At 50.4% G+C, this 15,027-nt stretch overlaps 6 protein-coding genes across 6 annotated transcripts; 3 read left to right on the top strand and 3 right to left on the bottom strand.

The window, feature by feature from the left end:
- Positions 1-710: 710 nt before the first annotated feature.
- BO94DRAFT_473040 (phytanoyl-CoA dioxygenase family protein) lies at positions 711-1,604 on the bottom strand (the record flags this gene model as incomplete). Its single annotated transcript, XM_025608462.1, has 2 exons — positions 711-1,475; positions 1,527-1,604. Coding segments are annotated over 2 exons (843 nt in total), but the record flags the coding sequence as incomplete, so codon positions are not given.
- On the bottom strand, positions 1,605-2,680 carry BO94DRAFT_196827 (HNH endonuclease signature motif containing protein). Its single transcript, XM_025606077.1, has 2 exons — positions 2,558-2,680; positions 1,605-2,498 (listed from the first exon to the last, which is right to left on the bottom strand). The coding sequence occupies exons 1-2, from the start codon at positions 2,582-2,584 to the stop codon at positions 1,707-1,709; spliced, it is 819 nt and encodes a 272-aa protein (XP_025464511.1). The 5' UTR covers positions 2,585-2,680; the 3' UTR covers positions 1,605-1,706.
- Positions 2,681-4,981: 2,301 nt separating this feature from the next.
- BO94DRAFT_626915 (uncharacterized protein) lies at positions 4,982-5,441 on the top strand (the record flags this gene model as incomplete). Its single annotated transcript, XM_025617381.1, has 3 exons — positions 4,982-5,102; positions 5,167-5,375; positions 5,424-5,441. 2 exons carry the CDS (start codon positions 4,982-4,984, stop codon positions 5,313-5,315), a joined length of 270 nt encoding a protein of 89 aa, XP_025464510.1. The 3' UTR covers positions 5,316-5,375; positions 5,424-5,441.
- A 900-nt stretch (positions 5,442-6,341) lies between these two features.
- On the bottom strand, positions 6,342-7,323 carry BO94DRAFT_473226 (acetate uptake transporter family protein; the record flags this gene model as incomplete). The annotated part of the gene is made up of 3 exons (XM_025608468.1): positions 6,342-6,671; positions 6,728-6,902; positions 6,965-7,323. 3 exons carry the CDS (start codon positions 7,321-7,323, stop codon positions 6,342-6,344), a joined length of 864 nt encoding a protein of 287 aa, XP_025464509.1.
- Positions 7,324-10,545: 3,222 nt separating this feature from the next.
- On the top strand, positions 10,546-11,942 carry BO94DRAFT_523221 (putative catechol dioxygenase). Its single transcript, XM_025610207.1, has 2 exons — positions 10,546-11,078; positions 11,139-11,942. The coding sequence occupies exons 1-2, from the start codon at positions 10,828-10,830 to the stop codon at positions 11,824-11,826; spliced, it is 939 nt and encodes a 312-aa protein (XP_025464508.1). The 5' UTR covers positions 10,546-10,827; the 3' UTR covers positions 11,827-11,942.
- Positions 11,943-12,824: 882 nt separating this feature from the next.
- Positions 12,825-14,818, top strand: BO94DRAFT_196763 (NAD(P)/FAD-dependent oxidoreductase). The gene is made up of 5 exons (XM_025606076.1): positions 12,825-13,366; positions 13,420-13,764; positions 13,824-14,169; positions 14,250-14,584; positions 14,644-14,818. The coding sequence occupies exons 1-5, from the start codon at positions 13,108-13,110 to the stop codon at positions 14,679-14,681; spliced, it is 1,323 nt and encodes a 440-aa protein (XP_025464507.1). The 5' UTR covers positions 12,825-13,107; the 3' UTR covers positions 14,682-14,818.
- Positions 14,819-15,027: the final 209 nt, after the last annotated feature.

The raw sequence follows: 15,027 nt of genomic DNA, 5'->3' as shown, positions 1-15,027 counted from the left end.
GGTTCCGCGCCCACGGTAATGAACGCTTGGGCCCTGATGCGTAATGGATACGTGGTTCTCGGCTGATCCCCATCGAGGCTAGAATCCTTCCATGTGCAAGTTCTGTACGTCTTCCGTTCGCCCGTTGCATCACCCGTTGCACGTTGGAACCGGTCTTGTACGGCTCGTTCCGACCCCGAATGCCGTCATCAATGGTTGGCTCTACAAGGCTGCTGCGACTGGCTAAACTGCGAAGAACTGTGGGCATGGTAAGAATATTTGCTGGAACTCGGACGACCTATAACAGCCACTCAATTTATGATGCGAACACTGCTTTACAAAATCCGGATTTTGAACCCGGTTAGCCCGGCCCATGTGTCTCGCCCCGGAGTGGAGACTCTGAAAGTTAGTCTGTCGGTGGGTATGCCCTCCTTCCTTAAGGACAAACGTAAAGGTCTGATCTCAATCACATGGTTTAGGCTGACTAGGTCTGTGATGAGAGTTCCAACCAACTCTCCACCTCTGCTCACTACATCATCTCGGATGTTTAATCCTACCAGTCACCTACCGTCTATTATCATGAGGCAGAGGCCTTTCGAAGGGGGCTCAGATCAACACGATCCACAAGTAACAAAGCAGATGGTTATAAGGTTATGATGAAGGCTGGCCTAGCTAGGCCCAAGTCAGGCGGCTGGTACACTGAGCAGCACCAAGACAAGTAATCAGTCGTGTCACGGTGTTTCTCCATTTGGCTTCTCCTGCGAAGGGTCAAAGTCCCCGAAAGCGTCGCCGACCCCCTCTCCCCGCAGATACTGCAACGGTGTCTGGAAATTGACAAACCCGATGTTCGGACTAGACAGCTCGTATCCCATTACTTTCTGGGCTACAGGAGACCAAGAAAACACCTCGGCAGCGGTATTCGCAAGATAGATGTTTTCCTCCTGTCGATGAAACCCGCGCGTGAAGAACATGCCATGTACCGCCCGTCGTTCGCTTTGTGTGACATTTGCCCCGCCCACATGGTACAGTCCTCCAAGCATCACCCAACACTCAGTCGGATCCATCTCCGCCGCCACTGCTTCGTCAACCTTGGGCACCCGGTCGGATCCCCAGAGGTGGCTGCCGGGGATGGCGATGGTGGCGCCATTCTCGACCGTGGTCTTCACCCCGGGAACCATGAAGGCCATCATCACATCCGACCCAACCCGATACCCGGTAGCTCGCTGATCTTCATGATCAACATGAAAGTTCTTATCGTCTCGGTGAAGTCGCTGTGCCTTGGCTCCGGGGCCGATGTCGAATGTTATTGCGATGGAACAAATGGCCTCACTTGTGTACGTGTGTTTGGTCTCCCCGTAGAAGTTGGTGGTGGTTTTATCCACAAAATGGGCCGTCAAAGTGCGGATGAGCGGGTCAATCAGCCAGTTTTCTCGGGCCGTCTGGCTGCGCCCCGCGAGATTGGCACAGCGACGGGTTTCTGGGGGAAAGAGATCACCCTGAATTTCTTAGCGGGCGAGCTCTGAAGCTGCCACAACCCATCTACTTACATTCCAAGGCTTGTCAGCATCGAGGTATGGCTGCACCTCTGCATTGGCTGTCTCCGCATAGGGGAAGTTCGTGATGATATGAATAAAAGCAAGTAATCTTCATTAAGATATTTTAGAGATTGAAAACCTTAGAAGCATACAAATCAAACTGGTGAGTATCTAATATATCATAATGGTTATTCAAGCCACAAATGTGTCCTCTTCCTGGTCAATTAGGGTCTCCGAGTCTTCCACATTAGTGGTCATGGTCGTGGGGGTTTTGGGATGATCATTGGTCGGCCCAGACAATGATGTGGTTGGCGATGATATGGACTCATTCATTATGCTTGACGAGCTCACAGGAAATTTGGAAGGGTCCGACCTAGTCCTATTATCGTTATCAGTATCTTCGTCGAGCTCCTCGGGCTCCGCAGCTCCACTGATAGGAGTGACGAGATTCATTAACCACTGTAGTTCCAGAATCCTTGTATCTGGAAGGGGAAGTTTAATGGGGTCTGGTGTCTTTAGTTCGATTATGTGACCCGAGAATATAGGCCTTTGGGTTTTGATGTCCATGAGCCCAAAACCAAGTGCAGGGAGATTAAGATCTTCGGGGAGCTCCGGAACACGCTCCAGGGGAAAATGTCCAAACGGCTTCTGTGGCTGGAGCCATACTAACTTCAGCCGCAGCCAGGTGTTGCCGGGATCTTTCGCAAGGAATTCCAGCGCGAAATATCCTCTACTGTGGTATCTGTGCACCGTGGGGGCAAAACAAACAAGATTTTCGAGTCGCTCAGTTCCGCCAGTCTCGTCCGAAAGCGCTGACTTCCAGCGCAGTACTTGATCATTCGTCCAAAATCTCTCTAATCCCTCCCAGAAGGTTTTTGTGACCGGACTCTCGCTCTCCTGCATATACACAGGGAACAAATGGGCTACATCACAATTTTCTTCCCTATCCTTTGTGACTACACACATCCTGTCTCGGAGCCGACACTAGATAGGAAACAAAAGTCAGTATGCCCCAAAGTTTTTGCAGCTGCTGGAAGACTAACATGCTTCACTGCAGAGAAACTCCGCATCTTCTTGCGGCGGGAGGACTCAAGATTGTCTCCGCGTCGCTTCTTCCCGGTGGCAACTGGTGTCGTCGGGGTGGACGCTGTATCCTTCCTGGACCCGTATCTCCTTCCTCTTTATCCGTTGATATATTGACCCTCAGCGCCGTCCGAGCCAGAGCGATACTCAGTTCGTTCGCCGGCGAGGAACGCTGGTCGGATGGTGATGTTGTTGTATAACGTGCGGGTGACGTCAAAGTTGATGAAGCTATCGACCCTGAAGGCCGTTCCCGTTCCCGCTGTGCCCCTAGATAGATCAAACAGCAATGGTTAGCTTTATATATGTGAAGTAACTAAGAATAACCAACATTTCTGGACGATGCCGAAATCCTCGGTTATTCGCATATGGCTATAGATGCCTTGATCATCCTTGGCTGCTATTTCTCTTAGCTTCACAATATTGGATAGCCACATGCATGCCCATGCAGTGTGCAAGGTTGGGGGGTTTGGTGCTGGCTGTTGGGCGACTACTGCAGCTGCAATCCTAGCAACCAGCGCACCCCTCTCGGGGTCCGAAAAGATTTGCTGAACGGTAGACATGGCTTCTATTGCCACCGCGTAATAGTCGAGGCTTTAAGAAGGCTGAAAAGGCTGATGATCGTTTTTTCTGCAAGCAACGACTGATGCAGAATGGAACTGAGGAAATAGGATGAGGGGAACGAACTGACAATTTATCTTGGTCGATATTGTGTCATTCTGCCATGACGTTCCGTAATGGTAACAGATCCCAAAAAATGACAGATAGCCCCGTATTCTATAACATTCTATGATATACGGTATACTTACATTCAATTAAACAGAATAAACGATGTAACAGTGAATTTAGCTGCTGTCACAATAAACAGCTATACTGATTCGTGTTTAAGGGAGTATTCAATGATATCAATCGTATTATTTCACTTATAGTAAGATTTTTACTGTTAATATTGAATTGGAATATGAGGAATTAGGAGAATTCTACCAATGCCAGAGTATCCCTTCTCTTTGTAATCTTGGCCATGAGCGCTTTCAGCCTAGATGGTCTATTCGATTCTGGAGCGCCAGTGAACAGAGATTGGCATGCGCTCGGTGACCTCTACCGTGGGAGGGCCATGGAGCAACTGAAATCCTCGCTGCAAGACCTTGTCATCGGCACAACCATCAACGGACAATTATAAAGACATTCTGATGGCATTATTCAACATGGTCACGATTTCCGTAAGTTTCTCCCGACATATAGTCTGCCCAGGCACGAACCGTTGGTAATAATTCAGCTCCTGCTTGAGTGGTCAGTGGAAGGATGAGAAACTCAGCATACTACCTGCGAGACATTGAGGCCATCATCGAATTTCATGAACTACAAAAAGCTGCCCGCTCATACAAAGTGCGCATGCTTGATAGTATTCATCTGTCTTCGCGTATTGACAGAGCGTTCTTGCTTCGACGATGAACCACCGCAAAGCGCTGTCAATAAGCCGGGCGACCTTTCTGCATTCCGCGCGCCTTGTACATAAGACCAGCTGCTTGGACTTTCTTCGCGACTTACTGGTGTCACTACCCTCCCGTATGACTCAGAATTATGTCAGAATGTTGGAGGGTCCGCTTTGGAGGTTATTTACTCCATCCCGCAATCCTTGCTCGAGGTAATCTTCCAGGCGACACACATGGCTGGCGAGGTACAAAGACTACAAGATAATGCTCGACAGCAAGCTAATGGCTATGGAACATTTGCGACCAAGATCAAGAATTTGGAAAATCATGTCTGTGACTGACAATGTCAGACTCACCGCGGCCTTTCTCTCGGACCAGCACTTGAACCCCAGAGGCAGTGCGTCCCATACCCTCTTGTTCAGGCAGTCCACATGGCCCTAATCATATACTTTTACCGATGCATAAGAGACGTAAATGCCGCAGTACTGCAGCCTTATGTTCAGTAGACCATCCAACACCTTTATGAGTACGGCAAACAGAGAGAGATGTGGGGCGATCGATCATCGAACATGTGCTGACCGGGATTTATTGCGGGGTGCGAAGGCTTACACCCGCATCTCAGGCAGGAGTTGGCCAATTGTCTGGAACGGTCTGGCCTGCCCACAGGAATCCAGATCTCTACCGTCGCCCTTGGAGCCGTCCGGAGAGTATGGCACGCCCAAGGCTTTCCCAGTATGCCAAACGTTCCATGGACTCGAGTCCTGAATAGGTTCAGCGAGCTCAGGGTGTTAGTGTCAAGTTAACACAATCAATAATATCTCCTCCAAGGACGACCACCTACCCCTTCGTCATTGCACTAGTAGACGCAGGAATGAAGGGTATTCCTGCTTAATCATCGGCATCCTAGCCATTGCTCTTGAATGCATCTTCCTTCCCTCTCCCATCCTCCGCACCATGGCCCTTCAAAACCTATTACCCTCATTCCTAGCCAAGGTCGACGAAAAGGGTCGCCCACGATGGGCCCTCACCATCACCGCCATCACAGCCACAGTCCTGACATACATGAGCTTAAGCGGTACCCCTCCCCCCTTCCCCCAACACCCCCTTCACTCACCCTACTTACCAAATCCCCCACCCAGCCAATGGCCTCAAAGTCCTCAACTGGCTCATCGCCATCACCAGGGCCTCCATCTTCACCAACTGGGCCATCATCACCATCACCCCTAGGCGATTCCACTTCGCCATCAAAGCCCAAAACAGCACCGTGCTCTCCCGCCCCTACGGATAGGAATCATTCCACTGGCCCCTTGCCCCAGTAATTTCCCTCATCTATCTAGGCATAGCTCCGGTAAACTTCCCCTCTCTTCCTCTCCCTCATCTATGCTAATAATCACAGTATGGAACCAATTTCTCCCTCTACAACTTCTTCTCCTACCCCATCGGACCAATCTTCATCATCATCGCAACCATCACATACAAGCTCATTCATCACACACCGTGGCGTGACCCCGCCACTGCGAATTTGGTAACGGGCCGTGCAAAACTAACTGCGAGGGAAATACGGCAGTTAGACGCGTATTATGAGAGGCCGGTGTGGCGGCGGCTACCGACTTATTTCCGGGTATGGTCGATTTGCGGTGTTTGTGGATTTATGAGGAGGTCATGTTATGACACTCGACGTTGTCTGAATATCTCGTTTGGGTTTTGCTTTTGTGGTCGGATATTTGACCGTCTCTCTCCTAGTCTATGCTACCAGCTTGTTTTATTTCTCTTTAACCCCCCCCCCCCCCCCCCCTTCCTCTGTCTCATTTAAACTCTCCATTTTCTCTTTCTCTAGTTCCAGCCCATCTCCCTCCGCTAGCTGCTACCTTGGTACTACCGGGGATACCCCCCTTTCACACTCCTCTGCTTGTCGCCTCATTAGTCATTGGAGAAAGATATTCATTTGGAACAATCTTTTCTCGAGGGATCGCGCCATCAATAGCTGGACTAGTACTAGTAGTAGTATATGTTGATTGATATAGAAGGACTGGCCAGCATCCAGATGTGGCTTTTGGTCTACTTTTTTGACAGACTGCTTAGAATGTAGAGGGCAGGTAAGTATGGAAGTGAGGTATAGGGTATGCCGATATATCAAAAGGTATTATTCGGATAATTACGTGCAGACTAAGTAGGAGCGAAACAGTTCCATCCAATTACCCAACCGACGCAAACGTAAACGAAGGTAAACCTAACCTAGAGAAACTCCCCATTCCCATCATTAAATCCATCACACATCCTGAATCTAGTCCCAACCTCAACCCCGAAATCCAGGTTAAACACTCCCCTCCGTCTCCGATTTCATCCGTCTCGAGGCCCTCCCCTTCTCCGACCAGGGGAAGTGGAACACCGGCACGATGAAGAAGCTATTACTGTCGTCGGCGATACCCGCGAGAGCTACATACCAGGCGCCGAAGGCGCCGAGTAACGCGAACAGTCCGCCTGCTTTGATGGCCTTTGCGTTGGGGATATCTGTTCCGTTGCGGTGGAGGTAGCCGATTGCTAAGAGGAGAAGGGCGATGTCGACGACCATGAAGAGACCGCAGAAGACGACGGTGGATTTAAGTGTGCAGAGGACGAGGAGGAAGGTGAATATGAACCAGCCCTGTTTTCTTACTGTTAGTTGATTGTTGTTTCTGTGGGGAAATGGAAGGGGGTTACCATGAGGAATAAGCCAAAGGCATCGTAGAACATGCCCAAACTACCACCATCGGCTTTCTCGTACGCGGCTTGAATGTTGAAGCCGCCAGGTGTGAAGACGATAGATAGAGAGATCCAGAACCCGCCGTAGGAGGAGAGAGCGGTGGCACCAAAGGTATTTCCGAGAGCCATTTCCCTGGGTACAAAATAGGGTTAGTGGTGGGTTTGGCTTGTCTGGTGTGTGTGTGTAGTACGTACCACATCCCCGCGAGAAGCTGGACTAAACCTCCATATGCGAATGCGGGAGCCACAATCATGTTCGGAGCAGTGATGCCCAGAGTCTGCATGTTGATTGTACCCAGGAGGAAGGTTGTCAAGGCGAACCCACACAGCCCTAGGGGTGCGGGATTGGCGAACTTGCGCTGCTTCGGGGGCTTCCATAGGCCCGGTTGGAGCTCACCCGCGAAGGCGGGGAAGGTGGTTTCCGCAGTATTGACATGGGCAAGAGGCCCGAAGTCGAAATGGAAGCCCCTTTCATTGGGGGTGATTGTGGAGGTATTTGTGAGGGTTGGTTGGGCGGGAGTGGCTTTTTCCTCGCTGTCGGTTGATGGGGGCATTGTTGCTGTTGAGACGGTCGGAGAGATATCAAGGGCAGTGGTATTGGAGTAGAGGCCATGCTAGGGCTGGGACGACCCAGCTAAATAGGATATGAGGGCATCGCGATATGTTGGGGTTGTGCTGGATCGCCTCCTCCAAGCGGGGGATCGACGACTATCTGGGGCGCGCATGAGGGCATGGTGGAGAGAGGTTGATGATCGATCGAGTCGACTGGTGACGGTCACTATCGCAGTGATGTCTCATTATTTCGACGGGACTGTGGTTGGTTCTCATCATTGGAAGCCAGCAGGCAGCGTGCCAGTGGAATCCGGGGAGGAGTGGAGTGACGCCCCTGCCGATTGCGGAGAAGCTGTCCGTTCGAGGCCACGATCGGCGTCATCGACTACCCCCTGCGAATCATCAGCGTGGAGGCGGTTTTGAATTTGTTCACCGAGAGGATAGACTTTGCCTATTCAATAGCCATGTGGACGAGGCTATCTCGCCTTGATGGAGCCAATTGTGATATCCGCTCGTGCGAGCCGCAGTCGTCAGCTCGGACACAAGTGAGGCCGGCGGAGACAAACGAAATGAGATCGACGGATGCTGCAGGGCCTCAACTACCGAGCTAGCTGGATCCGGGCATCCTCGGATAGCCCAACTGCCGCGCCGGGCACATTCGGCTTCTCGGAGGAACCTTGATCCAAGCGATCGGTGACGCCCTTGCATCAATGCAAGGGATGACCGTGGATTGAAGCAAGGTTCATAATTGGGGAGATACAGTGGCCAGATATGTTTGAATCGTAACAAATGCTTGGGCCGATCAAACTTCAGATCGTCGCTTGTTGATTAACATTTGGCGTAGCATCAATGTGCACAGCATCCCTATATATTGATGCCTGAGGCATAAAATATCAAGCCCGCCGTCATACACTCAGTGCAAGTTGAAAGGTATGGTCTAGAAGATACTTATTGCTCACAGTATTCCAATACTGAGTGATTTGGTATCTTTTGCTGTTTCAATTCTTGCTCTAACAGGGGTTCGTTGTGGGTTGCACTTTGCAAATAAACCGGGCGAGATATACATATTTATTACCTTGTAAGTCTATGTTGCTTCCGTTTTTCCAATAGAAGGAAGAGAAAAAAGATAATTAAATAATAATAACAAGAAAAAATGATAGAAATATAAAAGGTAGGATAAAAAGAAAGAAAGGAACGATAGAAAAGATACAAAAGGGGCTATGGCTTGTATCCACTCGGGGATCTAAATAGCAGAACCAGGTATCCTTATCGAGGAACGGTATTAAAGCACACACGGTCAGGTTCTGCTTACATGGCATATCCTGAGCCTCACAGTATACAAAGGGCACATGTAGCCCAATTGAAAGTGATTCTCCAATCAAGAATAGTAACGATAGTCCACACAAAATGACATAGTGGAACGGTGACAATGTGGTTGGACTTTTGTCGGAATATAAGTCCGAGATACATGTTCAAGGTCTCCCAGCGAATGTAAAATCAAGGCAAAACTCGTGCTACACCCTTATCTGCAGGAAGTCCACTGTTTCCCGGGCTGGGGTAGGACTAAGACAGAGAAGGAATAGTTCAGGAGAATTTAGACACCAGTCTGGACCGTACTAGCCTCTGTTTGGTGCCCAGGGCATTGGAAACGTGGCCAGCCAAGGCAAAGGTTGGCATGCAAGGAAGATCTAATGCATGACGGAGATGTGTCCGTGTGCCAAAAGGTCTGGGGAAGAAACTGGGTCGGCCCAGCGTACACTTCCCACTACCACATCGCCCCCGATGGCGGAGGGTATTTTAAGAACCGGAACCTTAAATCCTACAAACCCTCATTATGTCGTCCATGGCTGGAAGTCCATTTAGCCTCTCCACTTTATGTTTCTCCTATCCTTTACTGTGAGGTAGTGGTCGGAAATGTATGGCCCACAGGCCATGGTCGTGCCGCACGTGGCAATCATTGATCCATAATGTGGTGGGTAAGGCCACCCAATGAATGAGTGCTACATGACTCGGGATATCTTGCCTTCTGTCAAGCTATGCTGTCAGATAGGATGCCATAAGGCGGCGAAGAGTGAGCTTGACCCCACAACAGTCTGGACACCAAACTTATTCGGCGACAACCGGGGTTCCCCAGGTTCCAATAACCTATACTAAGTAGCATACTGAGACCACCATGAGCAGATGGGTATTAGAATATTAGAATATGAAGGTGTGCTCAGGTATAGGATGACAATGGCGTCTTTGGATAGTGTTTGATTCACCATGCTTTACGGCACACTCGATCAGGGTGTAACTGCCGGCCCTGAGAGGAAAAGGGTGAAACAACTCCGGAGAGCCCACAATCATATGATGTGAAAGAGTCAACCGGAGTCTGACACCTACAGCTAACTACTGGGATGGCTGTGGTAAACGTGGAGTTTGCTTGCTTTCCGGGGCAATCGGTATGCCGCCCCGCTTGTCACACCCCGAGTGGCACGTGCACCGCGGCAACGGAGTCGTGGGTCGGATGCCGGGCTCTGATCGGCTTCGAGCCCGGAAAGGGTGCGCACCAATCACACATCACTAAAAGGTCAAGGAAAATACACCGCTGTCCAGTCAGGGAAAGGCTGCCTGTTATTGTTTTTCCACCCCGGCAGTCACCCCGCCCCCGCCCCCGCGTTGCCGACCGTCGCCTTGCCGGTAGAATTCCTAGGATGCAAGTAGGATGGCTTCAACGTCTGTTTTGGTGAGGATTCTGATGCTCTGTGTCCAAAAAGCGCTGATGTGCAGGTCTTAAACGAATAGCTGGATGGTTCTGCCGCCGAAGATAAAAATGAATGTGAAGGCGGTCAAGGCCATGGCAGTAGGTACAAAAATGCTCAGAAGTTCTTGGGGTATGCTTACTACCCCAAGCTTCCTTATTGGTTCACAGGACGAACATAGTGTGTATAGAATCATTAGAACAGGGGTAGATCAGACAATCCCACTGCAGGGCTGCGGCCGGCAAGCAGCGGAAAAACAAATTACGAACGGTTTGAGGCTCGGATAGGAAGGCGGAGAGAGCCCAGCGCGGCTGTCCCCAGAGAGGACTTACCCGCGGGTAAGAGCATCCCCGGGATTCCCCCCAGCAATGCAGCTCGATATCACAGTCGATAATTGATTTTGATATGCAGGTAATCCTGCTTATTCGGCAAGGCCATTACGGCCTGCCGTCTCTCGGCTGTTCAAACGAAGACCTACGAGAACTGAAACATCGATCATGCAATCCATCAAGCCCGTCGGCATGTGGCAACGGTAACTTGGGATGGTTGGTACCGCCGCAATGCCCCCACACGGAGTTGGAGCCGATCGATTTGCCGTCACCTTCCATTCTATCCAGACTCGCCACGACCATCCGGATCGTGTATATAGACCTCCGGACCTCGTTCTGTTTCCTTTTTCATCTTCCTTCTGTATCATCCATCTCCTCCAACATCTCCTTGACCACTATTCCTCTCTCCCCTCACCCACATATAAATACCGTCACAATGTCTTCCAGCTTCCAATACGACCCCAACTTCACCCCCTATGTGGTCAACTCCATGGGACCCAAGACCCCCGAGCGCGCTCGTGTGGTCCTGGGCGCCCTGATCAGACACATTCACGACTTCGCTCGTGAGGTCGAGCTCACTTCCGCCGAGTGGATGATGGGTGTTGAATTCATCAACTCCATCGGAAAGATCAGCACCCCCATCCGCAACGAATGCCACCGTATCTGCGACGTTATCGGTCTTGAATCGTGAGTTCCCCACACAACAACAAACCGCACAAACGCCAAAAGCTAACTATTCTTTAATAGCCTCGTCGATGAGATCGCCAACAAGATTATCACCGAGCAGGGCCTGTCCCCCACGTCCAACGTCATTCTCGGACCCTTCTGGTCGCCCAATGCTCCCTTCCGCGACCTTGGCGCCAGCATTATCCAGGATCCCAACCCCAACGGCAAGGTCACCTACATGCACGGCGTCCTCAAGGACATGGAGACCGGCAAGCCCATCGTTGGTGCCGTTCTCGACATCTGGCAGGCATCCGCCAACGGCCAGTACGACTTCCAAGATCCCAGCCAGAGTGAGAACAACCTTCGCGGCAAGTTCCGCTCCAACGAGAAGGGCGAGTTCTACTGGTACTGCTACCACCCCACTCCTTACTCTCTGCCCACCGACGGCCCTGCTGGTGTGCTCCTCAACATCATGGACCGCTCTCCCATGCGTCCTGCCCACATCCACCTCATGATCACCCACCCCGACTACGCCACCGTCATCAACCAGATCTACCCCAGCGACGACCCTCACCTCGACATCGACTCCGTCTTCGCCGTCAAGGACGATCTGGTTGTTGACTTCAAGCCCAAGACCGATGACCCCAAGGCCTCGCTCGACCTTGAGTACAACGTCACCATGGCTCTGAAGAAGCACCACCGCAACCCCAACACTGCTCCTCCCGTCTCCTCCTTCGAGCGCTACAACAAGGCCAACCAGAAGCTGTAAAAATAGTCACCATGACGGTGATATGAAGCATTGATGTACATAGTTATGCATTTGTCGAACTTCAGCGATGACTCTTGATGTATTGTTTGAATACAGATTTCTATCATCTTTTCCAGATCAAACTGTGATTTTTAGAATCATGCGCATGCGCCTTAGTAGACTCACCTAGACCTTCTAAAATGACACTTGCATATGAATGCTGGGTCTACGCGGGGACCCCGCAGACAGAGTGAGCGAATTAGAACGTAGCCAAAGTCATGACCCTGTCGGGGTGTTTTGGCCACATCCCGTGACCGACAAGGCGTCCCCGCTTTTACGAACTCAACTCCTCAGAGCCCATTGAGATGCGGCGATGGTCTTGTCCCATGGTGCCATCGGCTATATGTACATTCGTTACGCCACGGAACATAGCATTGACTTTCTCTAGACCGCTCTCAACCCATCGTGGCGAATGATAGGCACCGGGTATAAACGATTTGGCTTCGCTGGGACCCTCGCCATGGCACCACCTACGGCAGACCCCCGAATACAGTACTGAGTATACAGTCCAAGCTGCTATACAAACCAAAGTCGCACTCAATCCAAACAGCCTTTTGGGTGGCGTGGGAGTAAACCGCGGGTGAGGACACCAAAGATGGCTGGTCTGTGTTTTGTTTTACCCTTTATGACTTCTTACTGCCTAGGCTAACTCATTGAGATTTGCTTATTAGTGCATCCGTGGCGAGAAGAAAACACATAGGTATCCATGCAGTATGGACCAGATGTCTCCCTATATTCGCCAATTTTCACCAGGGACGCCCCAATCCCGAAAACATTAGAGTTTCTAGACCCCAATATCTCCCATCAGGCGACGAACAACGCATTGAGAACTGCGGTATAATTTGGCAACAGCATGTGCTGCTGACGCTGAGAAATCATGCAACAAAAGATGGTTTGGGTGTGGGGAAGGAATAGTGATAATCTAGGAGAGACAGTGATGGCCTTTCGTGTTGGAGCACCGGGAAGATATACCCGACTTCCTGAAAGGGAAACTCCGAGCTAAAACCCCGAGGCATACTCCGACCGAAAGCAAGGTGCTTCCAAACATCACGGTCTGCCCATCCAGGACTATATAAGTTTGAGCACGATGCCAAGGTGTCAGTATTGAGGAGGTAGGAGTTATTTCAGTTTCAGGGTCTCTACAAGTCTCGTTCGGTCTCATAGCTCGATTCCTGTGGCTGGGATTCTACAGTCTATACCAATTGACCTCCACCCGACAAGATCCTTATTTAATTCATTGATATGACACCACCACTAGTATCTAGAGCTTTTCACGACCAACACGTCGTCATTCTTGGGGGAGCATATGCTGGCCTCTCCACGGCGCTGAACCTTCTACGGATCTGCGACGGGACATTCAAACATTCTCTTAAACGGGATGGCAAAGGTGGTCTCCCAGAACGACATGGAAGAGGCGGGTTTAGAGCCCAGAGCCTACCTCCACCACGAGCTCCGCAGAATAAACCCAGAATTACCATTCTAGACCCCCGAGACGGTTTCTGTAAGTCTACCATCTCCATCTTTGTTCTGCTGCCTCGTTAACACCAGTTGGAGACCATGCCGTCGAAACGCCAATGGCACACACTTCAAAAGGCTATATCAGCAAGCCATGGCGTACGTGGGACGAGATACCCGAGCTGAAGAAAGGTGGCGTTTCGGTTGTCAAAGGAACCGCCGTGAGAGCGGATCCAGGGGCAAAGTCATTGCTCTATTTGTCCACAGACTCAGAACAGCCGCAACAAAGATCCCTTGATTATGATTATCTTGTCGTTGCTACGGGGCTCCGGCGTTCGTGGCCTACTGTTCCAACGGCAACAAACAAGGCAGAATACGCCACCCAAGCTGCGAGGTATATCGACTACCTGCAGACGTGTAATTCCATTGTTATCATCGGGGGAGGTCAGTGCACTTCCCTGGAAGAAGAAAGAAGACCATACAAGGGACTAAGTTTCCTTTAGGTGCAGTTGGGATCGAAATGGCTGCAGAAATCAAACACAGCTATCCCTCCAAGGACGTGACCTTAATACACTCGCGCCCCTCACTTTTGTCCTCCGAGCCCGTATCCATCGAATTCCGCGATCAAGTCTACAAAGTCATCCAAAGTGGTGGAGTGAATGTCCTCCTTAGCAATCGTGTCCTCGAAGTGACCCAAGACGACAACTCTCCAAAGACAATAACCCTCCAGAACGGGCCCACCATCTCAGCCGACGAAGTCATCTGGGCCACCTCATCCGCAGCACCGATCACCGACTTCCTACCCACTGAAGCACTAGACGAGAAAGGCTTCGTGAAAGTTCTCCCAACGTACATACAAGCCACCTGTTTCCCTCAAAGCCCCCAACACCCACCCTGACACAAAACTAATGAGTAATCTCAAACCACAGCACCCAATTCTCCTCAAATATCTCCAACTCAACTTCTCACTTCGCCGTCGGCGATGTAATCTCCACTTCCGGAATCCGCCTGGCCCCCGGCGCCATCAGAATGGGCAAGATAGCCGCAACCAACATCGCCCAGATGCTCGTCGCTAAGGAAGATTCAGACGCAGGAAAACCATCCTTCTCTATAGAGCAAGCACAAGCCCACGCAAAGCCACCAAAAGCCAATCTAAAACTAGTAATCGGAGCATTTGGAGCCGCATATGACAGCAAAACAGGGGACATAATGTGTGGACCGGAGGTGAAGCAACGGATCTTCGGGGATGATATGGGATTGACTCGTGAGTTCAATCCTTTTTATTAAATTCGTACGAGTTGTGGCATACTGACAGGATCCAAGGTGCATTAGGAGCACTGGGGATATCCTCGACTCCCTAGGATGATATATAGAACGTGGTTCGAGAGGATAACCCAAATATTGGTATCGTATCTTAGTTCTTTTGTAGAAATAATATAATCCAATATCAACTCGGGAGTCAATCACCATCATGACCTCACTAGCATAGCTTCATTATCCCATCTGTCTATCACACCGCAAGTCCAAATAAAGTAAAGATCATATTGTGTAGAATAAATTGGATCCTGTCCAATTTTGACCCAATCCAACCTTCACTTCCAGGGCGCGGTGATGAGGGATGGATGGATGTTAGTTGGTAATTCTTAGTAACCTCTCTCACACATACACAATCTATTAAGAGTACGCCTCATGATATCGCCGAAAACT

Source organism: Aspergillus sclerotioniger (assembly GCF_003184525.1).
Source record: "Aspergillus sclerotioniger CBS 115572 chromosome Unknown BO94scaffold_26, whole genome shotgun sequence".
NCBI classification, from domain to species: Eukaryota; Fungi; Ascomycota; class Eurotiomycetes; order Eurotiales; family Aspergillaceae; genus Aspergillus; species Aspergillus sclerotioniger.
This window is presented reverse-complemented; position numbering and strand designations above follow the sequence as displayed.